Source organism: Acanthaster planci, linkage group LG09 (assembly GCF_054643075.1).
Source record: "Acanthaster planci isolate LZ-2023a linkage group LG09, COTS_SCS, whole genome shotgun sequence".
Classification (NCBI taxonomy): domain Eukaryota; kingdom Metazoa; phylum Echinodermata; class Asteroidea; order Valvatida; family Acanthasteridae; genus Acanthaster; species Acanthaster planci.
The window spans coordinates 15,475,108-15,501,295 of NC_141785.1; the positions used below are offsets into that span (position 1 = coordinate 15,475,108).

Sequence of the window (26,188 nt, forward strand, 5' to 3'; positions counted from 1 at the left end):
GTTGTATGCATGATAAAAGGCTACCCAAATCCTACAGTGTTCTTGGCACCATATCTCCACCTATTTTGTCAGGAATAAAGTCCTATCTTTAATGCACAGTGGTGTGGTTCCACCTTCCTCTATCTGTTAGAAACCTACCAGTGGATTTTTGAAGGATCTGATATTGTTCGAGTTCCACTACTGTAAAAACCTTTGGTTATCGCTGAGTGGATTTTGGATAAGCTTGTGGTATCCTTATGAAATTTCCTCGGAAAGGCCACCACAGTGGCATCAATCAGTCTTTGAGACAAAATAAGGAAGCTGGTATTTTGTCAGAATATAGATTACTTACTTTCATGCGTAATCTCTCCTTAAAAGTTCAAAGTTCGCCCTATTCAATTCATGGTAGTGTTGTGCCAACTGTCTTACAAGTCGTCTCGCCAACGTTTAGATGTCCACTGCATTTCTTGATTGGTTCTCGCAGGAGGAGAAGCACATGATTTTCTTCAGCACCTGTCACTGTGTGGACTACTTCTCCAAGGCGCTGAGAGAGATCCTGAAGAAGACGACGGTGCTCTCCCTGCATGGGAAGATGAAGCGGAGGCGGAATGCTGTCTTCTCGGAGTTCAGGAAGCTCAACAGGTGGGAAGATGATGTGCCCGATTGTCATAGCAAAGTGATGCAAATTCATCGTAGCACTGTGATGCAAAGTTGTCAATATTGATAGGTTGGTTGTATTTTGACCGTCAAGCATAATATAAGTAATGTGGAAACCGATTGTTAATCTTTGTACTGATTTTCCCATCTCTTTCCCAGTGGTGTGCTTGTTTGTACCGACGTCATGGCCAGAGGAGTTGACATTCCTGAGGTCCATTGGGTGCTGCAGTATGACCCACCAAGTAATGCAAGGTACATAGTTCAAAGTTGGTATATAAATTATTTCTGCGGCCAGCTGTCCAGTTTTTTAATCAGGCGTAGCAGCAGGTGCCGCAGTGAGTGGCTGTCAATGAAATTTTGCATCAGACCGATCTCCCAGATGCAAACTTCCACCAACAGCTGTTGATTGCCGTCTGAAAAAGCTGCGTTCCTGACATGTTTGTCCAAATAGAATGGACTGCTCTATCATGAGTACACGCATGCGTAACAAATGCCCTTTGTACTCCTGGGCTGTCTCCAAGTAGATCAGAATGCATTTTTACAAGAACATTTAACAGAACAGTTTCCCAGAATACATTTCTCATGTAAAGCAATCTCATGGGAGCAAACCGAAACTGTAAACAGCACTCAGAGCCGCTGATGAAAAAGACAAACGTCTCTAAATACCTCCACTGGAACATACAGCTATGGTATGTAAGTTTTTGCTGATAAAAAATATGGCATATTTGTTTTTTCTGATGAAAAAATGAAGATGGTGAAGTAAAATACCTACATGTATCTTTTGACTCCTGTTGAAAATGTTGACATCAGTGCCTTTGTCCACCGCTGTGGAAGGACAGCCAGGATAGGTAATACCGGTAACGCTCTGGTCTTTCTGCTGCCCACGGAAGATGCCTACGTGGACTTCATTCAGCTTAATCAAAAGGTAAATCTCACCTCCCCCCTCCAAGGTGAAGTGCACCCTCTACAGTTGGCAGAAATCTTTCATCTGGGCTCATGCATGCACGAAGACTCTACCGTCCGACAGAAATCAGTACTATTTACGTAGTACATCCTGTGCCAGGCACCGATTTTGCTACATGAATGCGCGCGCGCCCTCACTTGTTCACGCTCAGAGCAGATAGCGTGTCTGACCAGGGAACAGTTGGCTGACCAGCTCTGTAGCTTGCGCGTTTACATGAAGATTGCAGTGTGTGAATGTTGCCAGTCCAAAAGGTCATCATGCAACTCATACTCCTGGCTTCTACCTGAACATTACGATATGCACAGCCTACTGACAACCAGCCACATAGCCAATCTTGGTAGGCTGCACTGGAATACAGACGATTCATAATACTGTGCTCCACGAAGAGTTTGTCATGGAGAGGTTTAAACAAATGTCTGACTTGCAGCAATTTGCATTTAAGCAAATATCAGTTGACAATTTGAGGAAAGCTGTGATTGATTGGGTTATTCTGTGCCTCTCTAAAAGCATTTTTTAAATGTTAGTTAACACCAATACTCTGTACACTTCTGAATCGTCAACTCAGGAAAAACTCCAAAACAATTTTAAGGTCCCCGTGCACAGCTCTGCCGGCACAAAGAACTTTTGTCAGCCCTTTTCCCACAGTGCAACGCAAAAAAACCGCTTCTCCATGCCATCCTCTTGGTGTGGCACGGCATTTGAATCGCTGGTATTGTAGACTTGTCCAACCGTCATCAACTACCATACCTTCCATCAGTGCCAGTCAAGTTAATGTTGGCTGTGGTTCTTGATCCACCAGGCTCTAAGCTGTGCTTGTGTGAAATGGATTCTGCAAGAACTAAACCTGCTAGACACTTTGAAACAGTTTTATTGGCCTGAAATTAAGTTTTCATAGGCAACCCAAAGTAACCTTTCATAACTGCATGAGCAATGTTGAATGTGCAGTAGATATGATATTGGAAGGTAGCTTGTGCTGGTTTTCCATGACGATCTCAGTAATGACTTCATGAATTTGGTTGTCTGTAGACTCCGCTTCAGAGATATCCCATTCACGAGGAAGTAGAGAAGATAGACGTCCTGCCGAGGCTGAGAAAGATAGCACAGAAGGATAGGTAAGGATGTCACAGTTGAATGAGAATTGCACTACATTCAAAACCTCAGACTGCTTGTCCAAGTCGGCATTGCCGAGTCTGAGCTGAGCCATGTAACCTAAGTCTTGCTTTTTGTAGTTACGAACAAAAAATCCATTCATTTGTTTTAATAGCTTTTCAGGCCCCTGAAATTTTGATGAAGTTTTTTTTTCGTCGTAATATTCTTAATCTCTGTTTTGTGTCACACAGGGCAATGTTTGAAGGAGGGACCCGGGCATTTGTGTCATTTGTGCAGGCCTATTCCAAACACGAATGCAGTTTAATCTTCAGGTTAAAAGGTACATCATTTCTCCTGGCGCTCCCCTAAGATTTTGGTTTTTGAGTTGTTCATCCTTGATATGACCATAGAGGAAGGACACAGAAGGAGTTTGAACTGCCCGGGCTGTAACGTTTGGCCAATTACCGCTTTCTGGCATGCCTGGTATGTCCATAGCCAGAGCGCAGCGAAAGCTTGCTACGCACCATCTGTTATTTTGTCATTTTGCTACACACAATTTGTCATTGGTGATCTGCATCCTTAAAACTTTGTGTACTGAGGTATAGGAAACTGAATATTCATGCCTTTGTTGGTGCTTGGTATGATCTCATGACAACATCAAATTCAATGCTTGCACAGTTGCTTGCATTATGCTGTGTGCCCTAAATCTATATGTGCAGTCATTGCCCTTAATGAGCTCTTTCTTCTGTAGTAATTTTGGGAATAAATAGCCACATTGTTTACAATATTATGTGCTTTGGTTGAATCATTTTTATTCTGGCATTTTTACAAAAGCATATTTTATGAGATTTCATGATCACTCCCTGTGATAAAATAGCGCGTTTTGTTCTTATTGAACTAAGCTTTCCAGTAGTAATGAACATTTTGTTGGCCAGTCTTAGCCAAATTCGTACCAAGTCTTTGAACACTGATGTATTGGAGGGAGGAGAATAAAATTACAAACTTTGCATGGATAATGGAACAGTGTGTCAAAATTTAAAAAGTTTATATACGATGGCAAAAGTAGGTCTAATATCAGGGATTTTTCTCTCTATATTTCCTAGTCACAGCGATAATTTGTGTTTAATTGCAAACATTATATGTATTGCTAGGATATTACTGGCCCCGTTTGTCCGGCTAAGGTGGAGGCAGTAATCAGGCATTTTTGGAATGTTTTTATTATTTGTCTGACTCAGTGGCGACCATCATTGCACACTTTGAAGTGCCTGAGTTGCCAACTCCTTCTGTGTCCTCTTCCTCTTTGGTATTATATGTACATGCTATTTGAGGCTGGGTTTAACTTCGCTTTTGATCATTCCTGAGACCTCACACAGATGTGATGAAATGTTATAAGTTTAAGCTCAAGTCTTCAGGCAGTTTTGAGGAATCTCTCCAACTCTGACAGCGCGTGCAGCAATCCAGTTCCACCGTCCATTGTATTCTCTGTTAGAAAATGTAACCGTAAGATGCCAACTTGAAATTTGAGGTTCCAAAGTTTTTCCTTCCAAAATTGGTATGGAATTTCTTTTTGGGTTCATCTGTTTCTGTCCGCTTGAGTAGTGATTTTTGCCGTACGCAAAGTTTGGAGTCAGATGAGTGAGGTTTAACTGGACAACCCCCTGGCCAAAAGAAAAATGTTAAAACAGACAGAGGATTTTGTCCTCCCAGAAGTTTTTCCATAGCTGTTCAACAGAGAACAAAAAATGTTAACATGTAAAGCCTGAAGCAAGGGGCGTACACAAAGCCTTTTTCTACAGCATAAAGACTCTTCAAGCTTCCTGTGTGCATATTTCATACATAGATCTCGACTTTGCTCGGTTGGCCAGGGGCTTTGCCCTACTGCGCATGCCCAAGATGCCGGAACTCAAGGGCAAGACTTTCCCCGACTTCCAGACACTAGACGTTGACTACAGTGCCATCCCCTACAGGCAAGATGTACAGTACATCTCTTTTGAATGCCCGACTGTGTTACTGCATTTTGGTCGATCTTCATGGGCAGCTTTTCCTATTTTTCCCTCATTACCTTTCGCTGCCTTTCTCGCATCCCATTGTAAACCCTACACACCACTTTCCCTCCCAAATGTTCAAGCTAGATTTTTTTTTTCAGTGCTTGTCCAAACAAGACTTCAAGTCATATTTTAAACCGTCTAATGTTGTCAGAGAATTTTGCTGATAAGGGGCCCTGCATTTTTCTCATCATTTTCACAAGTTTACCAAGAGTGCCTCGTTTTGGATATCCCCATATCAGAGGATATATGTGCATAAATGCATATCTCTCCTCATGTATGCATTTATGATCGTCAAAATGGCCGGAGTTTCAGCAGCACTCCGTATGCATACTGCACAGCACAATGAACTGTCTGAACACGCACCTCATGTGAGTCGATTTTGTGCGTACTGCACCGTGCACAATATACGGGCGGTTAGCCTGCCAACTACATCACACAGCCTTGAATTCAAGACAACCATGTCAGTCAGTGGATCTCAATCGCAGTGATTTTGTGAACAGGAATATTGTACATCTGTGAACCTAGTACATCATGCTCGTGTTTTGCCAGACGAGCTGTCAATCGATGTCTGCAGCGCAACTGTGCGCTGTTTGGAGTAAAAAAAAATCTCCTCTGTCATGCTACAGATTTTGTCAAACTATTGAAAAATTGACAATTTTAGAAAGAACGGACAACTTAAAAGCCACTGAATCAGGATGGAAAGTAAGTGGAACCGGATACAGTTGTAAGAGAAGAAAACCTCGGTCGTTATGCGCTCCATTCTCTATGCTCAGTCATGCACTTTGATGCCATTTGCCACGATTAAAAAGTTCCCTTTTTTTGCAGACCCCGCAGCATCTCTAAAATGGATCACAAATTTGTCAAGATAGCATTTGTTGGGTGGTGGTAGCAGGTTGAGTCTTGAGACTTGCAACAAGCGAAATGTTATCCATATTTATATTATTATTATATAATTTATTTCACATTCCCATCACAGCCCAGGGACTGAATTGAGGGCATGTTAACACAATAATAGTGTAGATTAAGATTACAATTTAAAACATTAAGAAAAAGATAAAAAAAGGATACGAAATATACTGAAATGTTAACCCCTTCACGCCAGGATTCTTTTGACCGTGACTGCTCAGCTGCGGTATGCCCAGTATGCAAAGCTCTGTCCAGCAGCAGGCCCACATTGAAACCGCAGGTGCATGATGAATAGAATGTATGTGTTGTATGCACTAATCCACTCACAAAGCTGCGGCTGTGGACGGTTCCTGGGATGAAGGGGTGAACAGATTAACTACATTTTGACGTTATAAATGTTTACCAAAAAAGGAAGAAAATTACACAACTGTATGTTTAAAATTACTGTATATACATGTATAATTGAAAATAAAGGCACATAAAGAATACACCAAGTCTTAAAAGATTAGAAGCAGTTCTCGTTCAGTAGGCTAATTAAAAAGGAATTACACTGTTCTTGCATCTTGTCATTCAGTACCTGGGAATAGACGGCTTGTTTGCATTACGCAAAATATTGGACCTCGCACAAGGAAGCCAGTCACGATGAGAGCCGAGAAGATTTTTGCTAAATTTATGTGGACTAGTCATGAAAGAACCAGTTCAGATTAGTCACTGCTCTGTGTATGTTATATAACATATCCACGCTTGCACTTACAGACTGCACAAAAGCATTTGATATGGTGAACCATATCTTGTGTAAGCTTAATTCAGCCTGCGGGCTTCTATGGACAGTCAAATAAACCAGAAATGATAATAATAATAATATGAAACTTTAAATCTTTGGTGTTTCAGGGAAAAAGCTAGAGAGAAGCAGAGACAAACTAACATGAAGCGGGTACAAGATGGCGGAGGTACCTCCAGGAAGAAAGGACCAAAGGTTGGAAAAATGTTGGGCAGAAAATACAACTAACAAAACAAAAATCAGGCAAGAGATATTTCATAGCTATTGAGACAATGGCTTGAGGCGGTACCACAAGAGAGTAAACACTTTTCCCTGTGAGTTTGCCAGACTTCCCGCCAATTTTCCGAATGCTTTCTTTGAATGCAAATTTTTAAGTTGACAGAACTAGTTTCTTTTTTGCATCTGACAAGATTATTTTGTACAGGCCTTTCCTTGTCATTTGAAGCAAGATATGGGACAGAGAGAACCCCCCGCCTTTGTGTTGGTGACTGTTTGATTGGAATCTCAGGAATTCTTTACAGACTTCTAGGGGGATGTGTTAGGTAACAATAGTCTACAGTGTGTATAGGGATTGAACAGGTAAGGGGGGTACCCCTCCATCCCATATCTTGCCTGGTATATTAAGTAGTTCCACTGTTAAGTGTCAGCTGTTGCAAACACTTTGAAACAGTCTGATATCTGCATGTCTGTTTCACAGACTGTCGGTTCAAATTTCAGCTCAGTTAATGTACTCAATGAACAAAATGATTATTTTCTGTTACAAGATATTATTTTTTCTTTTTTCCCCTCATGTTTGGGAGCAGAGAAAACTTCAGCCATGGTCGAAGAAACAGGAAATAAAGGAGAAGAGACAGGACAGGAGGCAGAGAAAAGAGAACGCCAAGAAGAAGAAGAGACAGGTGAGGGAGGCCGGGACTAGATGCAGATAAAGTAAGGACAAGTTGGAGTGATAATCACTTTTCCCACCAGTACAAAATGTATCCCGGATACCACACAAAATTGACCAGTGGTTGAGAAATGGTCGTCTTTCCAGCTTGTTCAAGACTATTGACAGGGTGGACATTGACCAGAGGAAGAAGAAACTTTGGCAAGTCCTGTTGAGAATAATGTTACAATTTTTCAAGTGTACAGACATTTTTGAAAGGGTCTTTTGGCATTTTTCAGCATGCTTTAAGCTGTGAATTAAAGTTCCAGAGTCATACATAAACATGTTTGACCAAAAGTTACATCTCTGTCAGCATAAAAAATGTCACTACCAAGAAAACAGTGACGATTCCTCAGAGAGGATTTAGATGATTATGTTTCTCTTGCTTTTTCAGCTTGAGGAAGAGGACTTAAATGAGCTGATGCAGGATGCAAGACTGGTCAAGAAACTTAAAACTGGAAAGGTGAGGAAAAAATCCTTTTTTAAAATCTGCAGCATTGAGTAGTTTTGAGTGAGTTAGGCAGCATGTTTAACCACTTGCTGCCGGGGAACCCGGTTTCGAGCACCATGGGTTTATATGCAGAGCCGGGGTGCCCGAAATGGGACAAAAGAGCTAATCCGTGTAACAAAAGACAGTACTCGGAATTGCCATCATTTTTCGTTTTGCATTTTTCAAAGGTAATCCGTCACTGTTTTTAAACAGTATACCACTGTTTTGGGCATAGCACGCCCTTGGATTAGCACCGCGGATAAAAGTGCTCCAGGGCCCCATTGACGAGCAACACAGCACTGCTGCACACTAATCCAGCCACGTTTGAATAGATGCCACTCGCATTCACTTGGAACAAAAATTACGCAACACTCACAATTCTGGGCTCTCTTTACAGGGCGGCAGGCCTGGCTGAAATACTCGGGAGTCAATGAAGGTTGCCTATCAGCTTAGAGTAGCCACTAAACAGTCCTTTGTGTGGGTGTAAAGGTCCATTAAATGAAATGATGAATTTTTAAAGAAATTTTGAAAACTGAAAATCTCTCGTATGTGTGCACTGCATGTTTAAAAGCAGCCGGCAGCAAGTGGTTAAAGCTTTTAAAAATCTTGGATTCGTTCGTTCTCATTACCATCACAGAGTACTGGGATAAGTTAACTTTCATTTTTGGGGGGGGGGGGTGTTACGTAATTATTTCAAACCCTCATTGGATGGAACACTGGTTAACACTTTGTGTGCACACTGAATATATGTACCATGATTATTATGCCGCAAGCAACCCACAAGTGAAAACTTTTGATGGTGTTGAGATGGTTATGTCAGTTTTAAAAGCAGATCCTGCAAGATGTAATCGGGTATCCTGGGCCTGAACACTATTTATATAATTTAGTTCGGCTTGGGGCCATTTCCCATTTTTGTACGGTTGAAAACTGCGACGCAGTTGTGCGCTGCCACCACCAGACTGTTCGAATCAGGGCTTAGTGTGATGCCCCACGGAAAGCCACAAGTGTCAAGGATCTGACCCTGGAACTCGCCTTCCGAACTGAAGCGCTGGACTTCGCTGTAGGACCACCCATTCACGGCAACGTAGATACAGCCGTCATGGTCACAGCACACACCGGTGGGCCCCCAGTCACTATCAATGTCACTGATGATGTCCACGGAGAATGCAGCGGCTCCATCATAGTCCACTGCGCGTAGCATTCGATAACCGTGATTTGTGTAGATGAGCCGCCTTTTGTAGATAGTCAGGTGCTCGCCAATCATCGGAGCAGGCAATTTCTTGATTAGGGTTCCATTGGTCTCATGTAGGCAGACCTTTTCATTGTACTTGTATCCCACAGCGATCCGACCATCTCCATCCACTGCCAGGCATGTCAGCTTGCTGTTCACTCCCCCATCTGGCATGAACTGATCAAGCAGTTCACCCTCTCTGCTGAAGATTTTGACTGTGGGGCCATCAAGAATGATCAGCTGGTCCTGCATGGTCCGCGACACGTGACTTGGATCAGTAAGATCTGGGATGGGAATTGCCTGCTGCAATGAAGCTGACTGGGAAGGCCAGCAGAAACACTTGATCAGCTGCTGGAGCTTGATATCCACAATGACTATTTCGTGACTCGACAATGCCGTCACATCATAAGCACATTGGAACTTTGTCTTTTGCACTCCGAATTTCTTGATTTGGGTCTCCAGCTTCCAGTGTTCTTCCCCTGCGATTTTGTGTGGCTGGAGTAACCCCCCTGCTTGGAAAGCCTGGTACTCTGATCCAGGTCTCGACTCCTCTTCCAGGATCAGTTTCCCGAGCACACCTTCCAGTTCCTTAAAGTCCACAAAGTGCGGCTCGTCTGGTGCCTTTGCTGGTTTCTTGCTCATTGTTTGCAGGTCATTGAGGCTCATCAAAAGTTTCTTCCCAAAGTTTATAATCTCATAGCAACTGGCCTGGGCTGTCAATTTGTTGACCCGGTCCAGCATTCGTTCCACATTTGCCGCCTCGTTCATGTTAGCAGCTTGAACGGTTTCCAACCTCTTGACTCTGTCTTGATAGATCTTCTTCAACTCCTGCTTCAGTTTCTTTTCCTCCTGTCTAATCTTTGCAACCTCAGTATCTGCCTTCATGGCAATTTTGCTGTTGGTCTCAGCAAACTCCGCTTTCATTTTCTTGAGGGATTCCTGTGCCTTCTCTGCAGCATCTCTGAATCTCTTTGTGATTAGTTCAGTTGCCACCGCTGTCTTGGATATGTCTTTTTTGGTTTTGTCAGATGCCTGAAACAGGTCGGTGAGAGAATGTTCAGAGCTTTTGTGATCTTCTATGAAGCAGGTTGAGCATATCATCTGCTGGCAAGGGCAACAATAGAGTGTGAGGGTTTGGTCCAGATGCTTTTTGCATTTGGGAACATGTTCCCTCTGCCTACTCTTGTAGATCACTTCCCCAGAGCGAAGCTCGTCTAGTGAGCAGATTTTGTGCGATTTGGTCATGGAAAGACGGGAGTGGGCTTTTTCACATTGGTGGCACAGAAAACTATCGCAATCAAAGCATCTGGACATAGCGTCGCTACTTTCATCACAGGCTTGGCAAGTGATCCCTGACCCTTGACCCTTGACCTTTAGCTGCTCCTGTAGTTTTGCCTCCTCCACCAAAGCCCCCAATGTGAAGTAGTGAGGTAGCTCATCGATGTCACTGACATGACAGTCTTGCTTGCATGACGGACATGGTAGTTTGGGAATGGAAGCCTTGTGCTGCTCTCTCAACGCCTTGAGGCATTTCAAGCAAATATGGTGCAAACAGTCCAACAGCTTGGGTTCCTCGACAAGGTGCTTACACATGGGACACTGCAAATAGTCCTGGCTCACTTGATCCAAAACAGACGGGGCCGGCCTTGTAGGTTCCCCCATTGCTGACTGTCACAACCACACAGAAAATGTCACAAAATTAAAGTACCATCCTGAAAGAGAGAAACACACAAAATGTCAAATTAATATCTCTATGCTCTAAAACATACTTACATTTTGGATTTAAACTACAAATGACGGACTGTACCTTTAAACTTCCACTTTTGCCAGTTGTGAACACAACATGCACACGTTGCCAGATCAATGCCATCTCTGTGTTTTTAGGGCCGTTGACAATACAGGAACAAAATCATTTGAAAGCAGTAAAGCCTCTTATGTGCTGTATGTCAAAGGGTTGAAAATTTCTAGGATGTGTTGCTTGCAGCACATTTTATGTTTGGTCAGTTCAAGTACCGTTGCACATGTGACATGTCAGTATTGTCTACTTCTGTTGACATACAGCAAACTGGCATCATGCATAATGGCTGGATAATGCTGTACATGCATACTCGTACGTGTATATGTATAATGCCATATAGGCATTTTAACGCCCTGTTACAGATTGCGAAAGCAATGTTTTGGTCTCTTTGTTTTTTGTATGGTTTTGTTTGGTTTTGGGTTTGGCTTTTTGTTTTGTGTTTTGACCACTGGTTATTGAAATATTGTGCTCTGTTTCTGTTTCAGAATGTGAGGTTTTTGAAGTTAGACCAGAAAAATTTAACCAGTTCTCCATCGTTTTCAGTCAGATACGGTGTATTGGGTATGTGAAACATATGCCCCTCATTAAGGCCAGTTCATGAATATGTGAGAGGTTCAAGACTGAACATCTGTGGTTTAACAGAAAAATCAATACATGTAATGTAAAAGAAATGAACAGTCCAACTGTGGGAGCAATGTGGAAGCAGGGCATGTGTGTGTTTCAAGGGTGTGTATCAAGTGTGGGTACCAAGTGTGGGTACCAAGTGTGGGTATCAAGTGTGGGTATCAAGTGAGGGTATCAAGTGTGGGTATCAAGTGAGGGTATCAAGTGTGGGTATCACTTGTGGGTATCAAGTGTGGGTATCAAGTGTGGGTATCAAGTGAGGGTATCAAGTGAGGGTATCAAGTGTGTGTCTCAAGTGTGTGTATCAAGTGTGGGTACCAAGTGAGGGTATCAAGTGTGTGTATCAAGTGAGGGTATCAAGTGAGGGTATCAAGTGAGGGTATCAAGTGTGTGTCTCAAGTGAGGGTATCAAGTGAGGGTATCAAGTGTGTGTATCACATGTGGGTATCACGTGTGGGTATCAAGTGAGGGTATCAAGTGTGTGTCTCAAGTGTGTGTATCAAGTGTGGGTACCAAGTGTGTGTATCAAGTGAGGGTATCAAGTGAGGGTATCAAGTGTGTGCCTCAAGTGTGTGTTTCAAGTGAGGGTACCGAGTGAGGGTATCGAGTGAGGGTACCGAGTGAGGGTACCGAGTGAGGGTACCGAGTGAGGGTACCGAGTGTGGGTACCGAGTGTGGGTACCAAGTGTGGGTACCAAGTGTGTGTATCAAGTTTGGGTATCAAGTGTGGGTATTGAGTGTGGGAAACAGGGCCAGGGTTTACAGGGTTTTTGGTTTTTCACTTGTTGTCTGCTACCCATAGAGCCAATATTACTTTTATAAAAACTTGAAGGCATATGTAAAGCATTGTTGCCCTGTGCGGTTTTCTCACAAACTCCCCTTGCTACGCTGGTTCACTGCACTCCGTCAAAAAAAATAATTGACAAGTTTATGGGAGGCACTCGTTGGATGCAAAAACAATGTTTTCTATCTGTTGCACCCCGGGTAACACAAAGTGTTAAACCAAAGGTGTACATTAAAAGAGTTTCACTCTGTAAGAAAAGGAACAGCACATGGACGCTAGTGAGTTGAAGTGTTGCAGTCGATGTTCACTCTTCAAAATGTAGAGTCAGAATGACTCAGCTAACTTTACATCATACATGAAAACCATTTAACAAAACACAGCCTAAATAGCATCGAATCAAAGTCGCAAAGGCTTGTTTACATAGAAACTCTGTTTACAAAAACAACATATTTCTCCAGGAAATCATCAAAACACAAACTGAATCCAGAAATCGATTCCAGAATCGATAAAATATCGATTCAAGCAGAAGGTCAGTGTCACAGTATAATCGATTCTACAACCTAAATCGATACTGAACCTGCTCCAAGCACTGACTGTTCATCTCAGCACTTCCTGGGCCCTAATTATCTATGCATGGCTGGCTTTCCCCATGCTGCACACAGAACTAATGGAGAAGTCTGCCTCATGGCCTCAGACAAAGGAAACTGGCAGAAATCCAAACTGGTGAGGCCAACTTCCCAAACATTCTCATACTTTAAAATTACATATCTCAGCTTCTCTATCAGAAATACACACACTGGATGTAAGAATCTGTCCTTCGGATGCTTTACATTATTATCGTATCCAATTCTAGCAACCAGGTTGAGGAAGGACTGCATTTTAGGGTCAACAAAAATATAGGTACAAAAGAAGGAAAAACATGAAAAGTCTATCACGCCGAACCATAATTCTCAACCAGTGCCTTTCCTAATTACAATCACTACTGTACAATAATTGCCCATATTTCATACTTCAGTCTATGAGTAAAAGCAGGGAAAGTTCTTGGAGTCAGAGAGTGAAGGGAAAGAACAGCAAGGTTCACAAAAAAAGAAAGATAAGAGTTCAGTAACAGAGTCTAAGCACAAGAAATGGAAAGAATAGAGACTGAAGAAATTACAATACATCTGGGCAAAACTTACTTTTTCTAAATATCTACATGAAAAGGGACCTTGCATTGAGAGAACCATACTCCTTTGTTCTCCGGCATATTCTGCCCATGTGCTCAGTCCAAATGTCTGAGTTCTTCAACCAGACACAAATCTATCAACACAGTTTAAACAAATCATAGGCAACATCCAATATAAAATGCTAATTAAAGTACAGGAGCATAAATAACCAGACAAGTTATAGCCGAAAAAGAAGAAGTACAACATACCTGTAAGAAAAAGAACAGCACATGGACGCTTGTGAGTTGAGGTGTTGCAGTCGATGTTCACTCTTCAAAATGTAGAGTCAGAATGACTCAGCTGAGGACAAAGACTCCAACTCCTCATGCACTAGGCCCATGTGGCTTCCAGGAAAGATTATGCAACAGGTAGTTTCCCAACTGCTGTTCCATGTCGCGCCCCACATCAGTGCACTCACTGTACACTAAACAGAAGTAGGCTTACTTAAAAAAAAGGGGGGTCCAATAAACAATGAGAGACTGTGCCTCTGGTACACAACGGACATCTCAAGCTAATCTGTCCATGGTCTCTACATATCTTTTTATTATTATAAGCAAATACTTGGTTAAGTTTTGTTTTTCATGAGGTTGAATTCATTTCTAGGTAGGCAGTTTTTGGCGATTAGGCCAAAAGAGTAGAACAGGTTAGCCATCAGTTTTGGTCAGGTAGCAGGCACATGTGCATGATCTCACCCATTAACTTGAAGTTGAATTCATTTCAAAGAAGTTCAACACATTGTGATGCGACATTGCCTCAATTTGATTTCTTCTTCAGTCAAGCTAATGGCCTCTCTTGGCTTTTGAAGGGAATGGGAGACTTTGGGGATTGGCGGTCGATTCCAAAGTATGTGTATTTTCAAGCAAGTAATCAAGACCCTCTCCCCTTCTTCTGTTATCTTCATATTTGTTTCCCGTTTTCTGTTCTCTCCCCACCCCCCAACTCCACCCCGGAAATGCCCATGACTAATACCGTTTGTACCTGGTGTGAAACCCTCCCATGTGTGGAGTTCAGTGGCATAAATGCTATCAAGGGGGTGGGGTGGAGATGGCAGAAATCCTGAACTTGCCTGGCTATGGAAATTCAAATGGGGGATATAAACACCAGATTACAACAGTTAAAGTACATGTATTTATAATCCAGATGCAAATGTTATCTATACCTGCATGCTAATGTATAAGCACTAAGCAGGGCATTTAAGGTGTTTGTACTTTTTGCATTCCAGTATTTCTGAGTTGTGATTCTGCTGTTGGCAAGCTGAAAGCCAGCCAGAAAATCCACCATGCTTTTTTTTTTCTCACCTCCGAAAGATTTTGGGTTGGAGGGTGATCAGATTGCTCATAACCCCTAGTCAAAAGTTGGAGGGATGTATTCCCCAGCAGGCTTTAGAAATCATTTAAGTCCCTGCCTTAAAGGTTTATGTGCATTAAACTACCAATCAGTTGTGCTTTGTACCTTGAAGAACACACAAAATCCTGTATGGCAGTGTAGGCTTTTGAAATGCCTGGTAAAAAGCAACCTCTCATGTTAACAGGTGGAGCCCATGTGTACTCTATTGAATTCGACACCATGTGTGAGGCAGGGCAGAACTAGAATTGGCCAGTCATATCTTTAAACACTGTTCAGTCTTTCTTTTAATAATGAGTACATGTGAAAAATTCACATTTGAACTTGTCAACTTTAGTTTTCCAGAATCAAGTAATAAAAAGTCCTTGTCTACAGAGTACATTGCTTTTAGAAACTGAATCATGCAATCCTTTTTTTGTGTTGTCATGGCCAATCTCATATGTGAGTTACACGTCTATATATGGAGACAGAACGTTTTGCTGCCACAACCAGGCGATGATCATCAGATGCAAGTGAGATGCCCCGTGGCATACTGCATTGTGTGATCACAGAACCAAGGTTGGCTCCATCTGGACTGAAACGCCGGATTTCATGGGATGACGCGAACCCACGTACGGCAACATAAATGTTGCCGCGCTTATCGCAGCACACGCCGTTTGGACCCCAGTAACTGGGACTGTTGCTGGGGATGTTCACGGAAAACACGATGTCACCGTTGTAGTCTTGTGAATACAACATTTTGTTCCAGTAGTTGGTGTATATAAATCGTTGTTTGAAGGTTGCCAAATAAGAGTCGATCATTGTGGCATGCAGGGATCTGATGAGTGATCCGTCTGAGCTGTGAAGAAATACCATCTTTTGGTTCCTGAAGCCCACGGCTATTTGATTATATTCATCCACTGACAGGCACGTTGGTTCCCCGTTTGTCCAGTTACCTGGTATAAACTGTCGAAGGAGTTTGTAATTCATGTTGAAGATGTTGACCGTACAAGTGTGACTGTCTAAAACGATGAGCTGGTCGTCTTTGTTGACTGAAACATGGAGTGGATCAGTCAGGCCATTGATTTCTAGGATGCTTGAAACGTCAGACCAAGGATTGGCTGTGAGAGAAGACTGAATTAGTTTTTTGTGTTCAGTGTCTGCTATGACTAACTCGTTGTTAGAGAATACAGCCACATCATAGGGGCTACAAAATTCGATCTGGTCAGATCCAAATCTCGCAATCTTTCCTGCCAGGATCCAGTGCTCTTCTTGTTGGGATCCCTCTGGTTGATGAGATTCTTCGACTGTAAGCTTTGATTCAGATTTCGGTTGATCTCTTGGCACCAGAATTCCAAATGACCATTGATCGCTGCACTTGGAGCTTTTTTGCTCTGTGTCTGGCTTCTCAGCTAGTTGGTTCTTGCCCACCTGACCCTTTCTCCCCGCATCTTTGAGGCTGGCTGACCCAGGTTCTTCAAGAAGGACTTCAACTGTGTCTTTAATCTCCGTGTTTGGGCATTGTTGAACGTGGGACCGATTTGGGGCTTTTGGAGGTGTAAATTGTGCAGCCTTTGATTCCAGGTGATGTTCAGCTTCAGCAGCCATTCTCCCCAGCGGCTTCACGCCTTTTTCAAATTCCACTGCTTTCAACTCCTGGGACAACTTCACTGGCTCTGTGATTGTCCTCTGCAGCTCTTTGAGATTCTGCAGGAGTGTCTGCTTGATGCCCAGCACTTCGTAGCAACTGGCCTGGGCTATCATTTGGTTGGTGCTGTCTATCTTGCGGTCAAGCTTGGCCACCTTCTCCTTGTTGGCAGTTTCAGCAGCCTCAAATATCTTGACTCTTTCTTGATAGATCTGCTTCAGCTCTTGCTTCTTTCGCTGCTCCTTGTCCCTTATCTTGGCAACTTCCTTGTTGGCTTCATCGGTAATTTTCTGATTGGTTTCATCAAATGTGGCCTGCAGTGTTTGGAGGGACTCACCCGTTTCACTTGCTGCTTCGCTGAAACCAACTTTAATCGCTTCCACAGCAGCAATTTGTTGCATGACTTCTTGTTTACATTTATCAAAGGCTTCTGATAGGTCACTGAGGGAGTGCTCAGTGCCCTTGTGGTGTAAGATGGAGCAAGTGGTGCAGGTCAGGCGCTGGCACGTACTGCAGTAGATGCTGAGACTCTGGTCGGTGTGCTTCCCACATTTTGGAACAAAGTCGCGCAGCTTGCTCCTGTACACAACTTCTCCTGATTTCAGCTGAGCCACTGTGTGGATGGTGTGGGACTTCATGATTGTCAGACGTTGATGTGCTCGCTGGCAATCCTGGCAAAGGAAGTGGTCACAGTCTGCGCATCTGGACACAGCCTGATTCTGCTCAACGCATGCTTGACATTTGACCCCCGAGCCTTGACCTTCTCGCAGCTGTTCCTGCACGGCAACCTCCTCCACCAGTGCACTCAGTGTCAAGTTACTGGGCAAGTCGACAACATTTTGTGTAGTAATTTCCTTCCTGCATATTGGGCACAGAGCATTTTTCTGAGACAGATCGGCGTGCTGCTGTAACTCTTGGAGGCATGCCAGACAAAAGCTGTGCAAACAACTCAGAAGTTTGGGGTCCTGGAAACGGTTAAGGCATTTAGAGCACTCAAGATGATGGCCCGTTGATTCTTTGGTAGCCATACTGAGGATGTAATCTCAGAGAAAACTTCAAGTTTTTTCACCTATAAAGCAGACAAAGCATTTTTCACCAGTTTTATATAAAAAAAAGTAGGCAAAGTCATCCCTATTGTTTCAGCCATATAGACTTTGAAATGTAAAGCAAAGGAAACTGCATATCCATATGTACCCATTCACTCCTAAGCCCTAACCCCAACATTTGATTGGCCAACAGACTATCTCAAGGTGTTAGCTACTGTTGAAATGTTTACTCTCTCTCCCTGCAGGACTACATGCATATCACTTTGTTGAAAGGTTTGCGATACCCAAATCAACCAAAGCATGTGTACACTTCATGTTTGTTCTGTATCCAGGGCCAAGTCTGCACATAGGAGTTTACTTGTGCTCACAGTTTGTCAGAGGATGTTTGTGGAAGTACTGTGAGCTAAATGTGAGATGGCCACTTTAGATCAAGCTCTCTGAATCCATGATCTTTACTGAACACTCCACATAACAGCCTCATTTTCCATTTCAGTCAAAAAGCTGACATGAGTTTTTATTGTTATTTTTGAACCACCCAACGGAGCACACTGAGGGTGGTCTATCGTGTTCTCTTATCACATCGGTCTTGTTCCTATATCTCAAGTTTGGTTTTTAACATCTACTAGACCTTTCTTTTGTTTACAAACATTGACCGCCATTGTGTACGGGCAGCCAAAGGTTGCCGAAAGTTCACTCTTAGTTGGTTTCATCTTTTGCCTCCAAATGCCCACTTGCTGAATTTGTCCTTGAAGTGGGAATTATTTTCATGTAGCATTTAGTAGAGCTGTTTACTGTATAGTGTTTTTATGTTTGCTTGAGATCTTTTTAAAGTTTTGTGAATATTTCTTTTGGTCTTGACTTACAGCCAGCCTTAGATTTGCCAATCACCGGTTGACAAATATGACACTTATGACATAGCCATAGAAGAGTCTAACTGCTTCATTTTTGATTCAAGATGACACTCATGGATAAGGCCAATTTATTGAAATAGAAGTACATGTATATAATTTGTATTTGATGCATGTTTTCAAGTACCTCATGAGCTGTGCAGAATCCAAGGGGGCTTGTACAAGAAGGTATTTTCAAACATACTTATCTGAAGTAAAGACTATGGAAAACATTACCACTTGAAGCCACCTTTTTATTGACAGATTCAGGGGGGCCAATGAGGGCCATGCTTCCCTCCCGCCATAAAAGAGCCTAAGGGGAGGGAGTTATCTATTTCATTTTCTTGCAGCACTTCCAAAAGCCTTCAAAAAGCTACAAAATATCAACGCGGTAAGGCCGCAAAAGGCTGCACGAAAAAATTTCTTCATTGTTTGGCTCCCCTAAAAATGAGTTTTGCCAGCTCAAATTTAATTGTGGATCTGCCTTTGAGTAGCCACCGCTGTAATGGTTATGTGTGAACAAATTCGTGCTGGGCTTTAGTTGTCAGATCTACATAGTAACATGAAAAAGAGTCACGGTGAAAGTTTTTAATGGCATTCGCGATGTTCTGACTTTTGAGTACTCGGGTCAACTATTTAAGACGTGGCTGCTTTTGCATTACGTCAAGTCAAACCTAATTAATAAATAATAATTACTTACAGGTAATCAAATTAATAAGGCAATGACTTGAATCTGCCAGTATTGTATTACTTCACGTCATTCTCTGGCTTATTAAGTTTTTCTTTTTCCTGTAAAGACAAATTGACAATGTTTCAACTTACTCAAAGGCCAGGTTGACGGTTGTCAGACTTGCCCTGTGCCTCCCGCAGGAACATGTAACACATTGCACAGTATGAGGTGACGTGTCCCCTTTCCAGGCATTTTTATGTTCAGTGATGCAGGCCTTTACTAAAATGGATATGCCCAGGAAGTGATCAGAAAGTCCATTTTGGAGGAGGGGTGCTGAAAACATGAGGGGGCATAGTGAGACACTGAAGGACAGTAGAATGTTTTTCAGGAAATTGGTCAGAGCAGTGTGAGCCCCTTACTTCAATTCATTAAATTTCATTCTCCCTGTTTATTTTATGAGTTAAGTATAGTTCAAGTAAACGTAAAATGCTGTCCCCTCTCCCATCAATGAGTGTCCCCTTGATCTTTGATTGTCTGTCTGCCCATGCACTTTTGAAAGGACCATGGCATTCAGCGGGGGATCAGACACTCCACCAGACTTTTTTGTCTGCCATGGTGCTTTACAAGTTACAAAAGGACTAAAACGTGTTGTGCTGCGAAAATACCTCTAGCACAGCTAAATGAGCTGAGGAAGTGAGCTTGCACAATATCAACGTAGGGTTTGAAGAAATGCTGGTGTATCAGAGTTGATCTTTCCCTACATATTAGCATACACGTATGTTATCTTTTTCTAACAATGTTCTGTAGTCATAGAAAATAACCTTTTATGTGATTTTGCTCATGTATGTATGTGTATTTATTTACTGGATTGTAAATTGAAGAAACAATTCTGGCAGATATTTTTTTTTCTCCTTTTGTCGGTGCTACATGTAGATGAATTTTAACCTACAGCATTTCAGGAAAACTGCTCTGAACATGTTGCATGGTTGGCCAGAATCGCTAGTATGTGATTTGGAGCAAGAGGGGAAACCTTTTCCACTGGTCTATGTTCTCATTTTGCCGTGTGCAATATCTTGCTCCCATTTCTGTGGCCATCCAAGTCTTTTCCAAGTGCAGTGTTGGATGCAAATTCGACAGTCTGCCCAAGCTTCACCTCCAGAAAGTGGACTAGTCTCTAAACTGTCTCAGTAATTTTTCTGTTACTCTGAGAAATTCTAAGTTCCGTGACATCTGAAAGTGGAATGAGTGTGCCTCATTAAAGTTGAGGTCATACACGTGTATACACGGAAGTCAGACATGTACAAGCGTACTAGGGCCCATTAAGCCCAAATAGGAACAACCAATTTTGCATAAATTGTTTGTGTACTTTTCTGATGTTCAGATATCTGATGCCGAATTTGACAAAGAAATGGGCCTCAAGGATGCCAGTCAAGAAGAGGAAGACCTCAAGTAGGATGTGAACCACCCACCATCTACTTTTATTGTGTGCTGCCACCACATTCCTTTGGTATGTTCTGTCAGACTTTTTTGAAGGACTAGCTTCAATCATTATGCACTGCCCATCCCCCCCCCAAACACTCATGGAAGTGTGTATTTGCCTGCAACTGGGGACCCCCTATTGTTCCTCTTTTGTTTGTACTTTTTTTGAAGACCACCCATATGTTTTGTACACAGTTGTCAACCGGGGACCCTCTGTCAATCGGGGACCTCATTTTCCTCTTTTGTTCTGGGTCCCAAAGTGAATGCAGAAACAAACTCACTCACATCCATACCACTGTGCCCCACCCATTCACAAAATGCACTTTGCTTCAATTGACAATTTTTTTCAGGCTAAATACAGCATTTACACAAGTGTTTTGTTGGTTCTGTTTGGACATCTTTTGAAGAAATGAAAAGTGCATTTACCATTTTTAAAATTTTGTCAGTTCTTTAGTGATGTTACTTTTGTAAACCAATTGCTTTAAAGCTGTGTAAATGTTGTAAGGAATGGACCATATTTTTCACGATAATAACAGCAAATGCAAAATATCATCCGCTTAGGTCACCTCATGGAAATGTGAGTTGAAATATGCATGAAACCTTCCCCAGTTTTGTCATTCAGTTAACAAGTAAACTCCACAACCTTCCCAATATAGGAAATTATACTCATGATTTTTGGAGAGGCCACAACCTTCCCGATATATGAAATTATACTCATGATTCTTGGAGAAGCCACAACCTTCCTGACATAGAAAATTTTCCTCATGATTCTTGAGAGGCCACAACCTTCCCGATATAGGAAATTCTCCTCATGATTCTTGGAGAGGCCACAACCTTCCCAATATAGGAAATTCTCCTCATGATTCTTGGAGAGGCCACAACCTTCCCAATATAGGAAATTTTCCTCATGATTCTTGAGAGGCCACAACCTTCCCGATATAGGAAATTTTCCTCATGATTCTTGGAGAGGCTACAACCTTCCCAATATAGGAAATTCTCCTCATGATTCTTGGAGAGGCCACAACCTTCCCAATATAGGAAATTTTCCTCATGATTCTTGAGAGGCCACAACCTTCCCGATATAGGAAATTCTCCTCATGATTCTTGGAGAGGCTACAACCTTCCCAATATAGGAAATTCTCCTCATGATTCTTGGAGAGGCTACAACCTTCCCGATATAGGAAATTTTCCTCATGATTCTTGGAGAGGCCACAACCTTCCCAATATAGGAAATTTTCCTCATGATTCTTGGAGAGGCCACAACCTTCCCGATATAGGAAATTCTCCTCATGATTCTTGGAGAGGCCACAACCTTCCCAATATAGGAAATTCTCCTCATGATTCTTGGAGAGGCCACAACCTTCCCAATATAGGAAATTCTCCTCATGATTCTTGGAGAGGCCACAACCTTCCCAATATAGGAAATTCTCCTCATGATTCTTGGAGAGGCCACAACCTTCCCAATATAGGAAATTCTCCTCATGATTCTTGGAGAGGCCACAACCTTCCCGATATAGAAAATTTTCCTCATGATTCTTGAGAGGCTACAACCTTCCCAATATAGGAAATTCTCCTCATGATTCTTGGAGAGGCCACAACCTTCCCGATATAGGAAATTTTCCTCATGATTCTTGGAGAGGCCACAACCTTCCCGATATAGGAAATTTTCCTCATGATTCTTGAGAGGCCACAACCTTCCCAATATAGGAAATTTTCCTCATGATTCTTGAGAGGCCACAACCTTCCCAATATAGGAAATTTTCCTCATGATTCTTGGAGAGGCCACAACCTTCCCAATATAGGAAATTTTCCTCATGATTCTTGAGAGGCCACAACCTTCCCAATATAGGAAATTTTCCTCATGATTCTTGAGAGGCCACAACCTTCCCGATATAGGAAATTTTCCTCATGATTCTTGGAGAGGCCACAACCTTCCCAATATAGGAAATTTTCCTCATGATTCTTGAGAGGCCACAACCTTCCCGATATAGGAAATTTTCCTTATGATTCTTGTACAGGCTAATGATTAGAGTGCAGTTAATATGACAATAATAGTGCTTTCTTTCTTTGCATCACAACTCCTGTTATCAAAAATAGTGCACGTTTCAGTGGTTGCAGACACATAAATAAACTGCTTTGAACCATTATGATAAATCAGAAACTCAAAACAAATACACATTTATCCAGTGATAAAGACACACATCAAACTAAAGCTTATTTCCTCATCTTTCTTTTTTCTTCAATGTTGCAGGGTTCACCCATTACTCTGGGAGATATTTCCATCCTATGGCCTTTTTGAACCTGTTGCCTATACTGTCTACTGCAAAAGAGAGCCATTTACAAGGCTAAGTTTTATCCACATTTCCCAGAAATACAAGCTGGCAGTCTTGGCTTGCACCCTTCTTTTTTACAAATCCTCTAGTCCAGGGACCACAAAATAATGCTCCAATGAGAGAGAAATTTAGGGCACGCAAATCATTTCTGGTTAATTTTGGGCCTGGTCACTGACCTGCAACCCCATGGGGAAGATTGGCAACTTCTCTTAGACAATACTGAAACAGAAAGTGGCTGCGGATGAGAAACGGTTCCACCAGGTACCTTGGGATCTTGGTGTAGCCTGCCTCAACATAAATGATGCCCAAAATACTGCAGTTCTCCAGCCAACTTTGTGCTAGTCATATTTTGGTATTTTGTAAACGCGCTGAATGTGTTCCCATTGCTACTCGTCGAATGAATCAACAGCAGATTTGCTACACAGCAAGATAACTCATCAAGATAACTCAGTCGTGCGGTGTCACGAATGGTGCTGATGGGGCATGTTCAAAGCAAAGTTTTTTCCCGAATTCAGCACTACCTCCCCGGAGGTTTGCGGGTGAAATGGGCCCTCGTTTGACTTTGGCAGGGTACAAGATAGGGTGTGCCAAGAATGAGCTGACAGTAACTGTAAAGAACACTTTCAGAGGCGAACCATTTTTTCCAAAATGTTTCCACTTTTTGACCTTGAATTTAAGGCTTGTCTACTGTCAACATAGATAACCTTTTATAAGTTAAAGGCACACGCATAAAAAATTGAAGAATACAGTATTCTGTATTGTAATTTGTGTCAGTTATTGAAAATAAAAAAGTGAATTATTTTTCAAAATGAAAATACTTGGTGTCTACTGTAGTTTTCGTAAGTGTCTGTAGTAAAAAACTGACAGAAAGGCGGAAAGGCACTATCATTTTGGAAAAGGTTTGATCAAAATAAGTGTTCAAACGCTTTGTTTATACCTAGGTGTATTGGACTGAATCTTTTGAGTTTCACTTGCACCCAACACGCCACTGTATGCTTCTAAAGCAACTTGACTGCCTTATTTTTCACGGTTAAAAGTAAAAGTTTATATTCAGCATTGATTTTCTTCAACCCTCACAGAGGCCCCCCCCCCGAACTTGTCCTCGCCCGGCTTGCGTTGAAACTTGACATGCATGTAACGACACTCCTCATCATTACAAAATTAATGTGAAGTCTGAACTCAGACGTGGTTTTGTTATCACAGTCATTTGAAGTCCAAGGCTACAGGCGTGCCAGCCTGCGTTCGTTGAGCACCGCATGCAGTGTAAAGGGTATACTTTTTTTGGCTGGGACCTGTCTCAGGAAAATGGGCGCTGCGCACGAACGAAAATTGGTCTCGATGTGACTGCAGATAGTTACTCTAAAATTTCATGAAGGCTCAGCTCCTGAAAAAATGCAGCGTTGTCGGAAAAATGTCGGGGGGGAGGTCCGCCCAGCTCTTCTGGAGTAAAGGAGTGAATAATTCCAAGGGAGTTTGGGTCCTTAAGCTTAGAATAAGTTGCAGTTTATAAAGTAAAACAGTCACTTGTTTGAGCATTTTTCAACTGTACAAATCAAAGCATGTTTTGAATCAATATCGAGATTGTGATGATCGGGCATGTAATGAGTCGGCCGTGATTTCGACACACTGCTGTCAACTACGGATATCCAGAAGTGCCTTTTCAGGAATTGTATATAGAAGTAAAGATTTAAACCCTTCTAAGCGTGGATCGAGAACCGTACTTCTGGTGTGGTACCAAATTTTTGGGAGGTGTGGGTACAAGAAATTTGGGATTTTTAACGTAACTTTTGTTGGCCTTTCTGAAATTTGTAGGCTTGTCACACTCCTCTGGAATTAACGGAACTGCCCCCCCCCATCGCGAATCGGCGTCTCCAGAGTCTCATGGTCTTCAGGCATTAATTAACAATGGTTTCTGTATTCAGGTGAATGCGGAGTAAGGAGAGAGTTACCACGTGTTACCTTTAAACAAACTGGTGGTTGTATGCACCACTGCACACCGACAGTCACGGTATGCAATAGCTGCACGTTCTATTGAATACATAATGAACAGCCATTTTGTTTCCAAAATCTGAAACAGGCGCTACTCTGGCCGTGTCCGAAACGGGCTTCCAGAGCTACGGCTAGGTCTATCGTCTACGCGTCTCCACGCATTTCCAAGGGAGCAAAGACCTAGACCTAGCTCTAGACAAGAGATTCGGATGTTGTCTCGAGCTATAACTCTGGGTGGATGCACGTAACATCTCCTTGCATTGTTAATGTTGATCAGGGTTAATGAGGAAGTCGTTTGAGAATGTCCAGCTTATCATATCACACATCATGTAACATGCCAAGCGTGTACAATATTCTCTGTACTCTCCTTATCTAAAACATCTTGTGAAATCACCTCGAAGACGAACATGTGAACTTTCCCGACCGTGAGATAATGTCTTGCCGTGGACCGGGGCAGGGGCGAATCCAGTCGGGGGGGGGGGCGCAAGGTTGCCCCAACTGTTTCAGAGAAACGACACTGTCTCATTTTCTTTGAGTGAGAAGTTGGGGTGGTAATGAAGAGTCTGTTAAGAATGAAAGACATTGCCATTTTGAGTTTTTTTTTTAATCTCTGAATTACCGCCCCCGCTACAGACATACGCCCACTCAGCGCATATTCTGCATGCCGTTTTTATCCGTCCGCATAGATTGAGAGCCGAGTTTGGCCATCGGGAAGCCAAACTTTCTAACCTTTGTTGCCCGCTTTTCTGTGTTTTTCCGTTGTTTGTTGTCTTGGATTTTGACCTTGCTTATTTGCTTGTGTGTTTACGAAAGCTATTTATAGACTTAAGGATGTCTTATCTTGGAGGTGCTGACCCGTGCCACGATGCTTTCATTCAACCTGACAGCTCGAAAGAAGCTCCGTTATCGAGTGCGCAAAAAGTTCTAGTGGGTCAAAGAACTCTGTGCCTGAGAGTTACTGTTTGTATGGATCGAGTCACCATCGAGTTACCATGGAACGAGAATGGGGTCGCTCAACATGAACAGAGACAAAGCGTAATATTTGTGTGTGTAAGAACCAACTGAGGTGGCTGGAACTTGAAGGTGCAGCCTCAGGTTCGACCTCATGATCGTACAGAAAACCCCGACCGCGGAGCTCAGTATTACGTACTCCAAAGAATATGTTAAACCTGAGAAGCTGAAGCTTAGAACGTCAACATCAAACTAGTCAATAGGTTCATCCAAATTTATCATTAGTAGTGAATGCATGTCCGCGGATGGCTACCACGTCCCCCAAGTTATAAATTAACCTAGTTTTTCGGATTGAACTTTTACAAGTGTACGAACTTTTCT

General features: G+C 42.5%; 2 protein-coding genes across 6 annotated transcripts in view; one reads left to right on the plus strand and one right to left on the minus strand.

Moving 5' to 3' along the window:
- Positions 1-23,682, plus strand: part of LOC110982237 (ATP-dependent RNA helicase DDX55-like) — a 31,127-nt gene extending 7,445 nt beyond the window's left edge. Inside the window, exons 9-19 of one of the 2 annotated variants that reach the window (XM_087141128.1) lie at positions 464-621; positions 796-888; positions 1,447-1,561; positions 2,627-2,712; positions 2,941-3,029; positions 4,530-4,656; positions 6,535-6,619; positions 7,228-7,323; positions 7,744-7,812; positions 20,437-20,562; positions 22,786-23,682. In XM_087141128.1, the coding sequence (XP_086997254.1) occupies positions 464-621; positions 796-888; positions 1,447-1,561; positions 2,627-2,712; positions 2,941-3,029; positions 4,530-4,656; positions 6,535-6,619; positions 7,228-7,323; positions 7,744-7,812; positions 20,437-20,508 (990 nt within the window). In that variant the 3' untranslated portion in view covers positions 20,509-20,562; positions 22,786-23,682. Of the gene's footprint in view, positions 1-463; positions 622-795; positions 889-1,446; positions 1,562-2,626; positions 2,713-2,940; positions 3,030-4,529; positions 4,664-6,534; positions 6,620-7,227; positions 7,324-7,743; positions 7,813-20,436; positions 20,563-22,785 lie in introns of those variants that run through there. The other variant, XM_087141129.1, reaches the window with a different exon arrangement.
- On the minus strand, positions 5,671-19,336 carry LOC147798211 (uncharacterized). Of its 4 annotated transcripts, none has more exons than XM_087141125.1 (2): positions 19,208-19,336; positions 5,671-10,782 (listed from the first exon to the last, which is right to left on the minus strand). In XM_087141125.1, the coding sequence occupies exon 2, from the start codon at positions 10,730-10,732 to the stop codon at positions 8,723-8,725; it is 2,010 nt and encodes a 669-aa protein (XP_086997251.1). In that variant the 5' UTR covers positions 10,733-10,782; positions 19,208-19,336; the 3' UTR covers positions 5,671-8,722. The 4 variants fall into 4 exon arrangements, with proteins under 4 accessions (XP_086997251.1, XP_086997253.1, XP_086997252.1 ...); XM_087141127.1 differs by lacking the exon at positions 19,208-19,336 and adding an exon at positions 13,691-15,262; XM_087141126.1 differs by lacking the exon at positions 19,208-19,336 and adding an exon at positions 13,455-15,262.
- Positions 23,683-26,188: the final 2,506 nt, after the last annotated feature.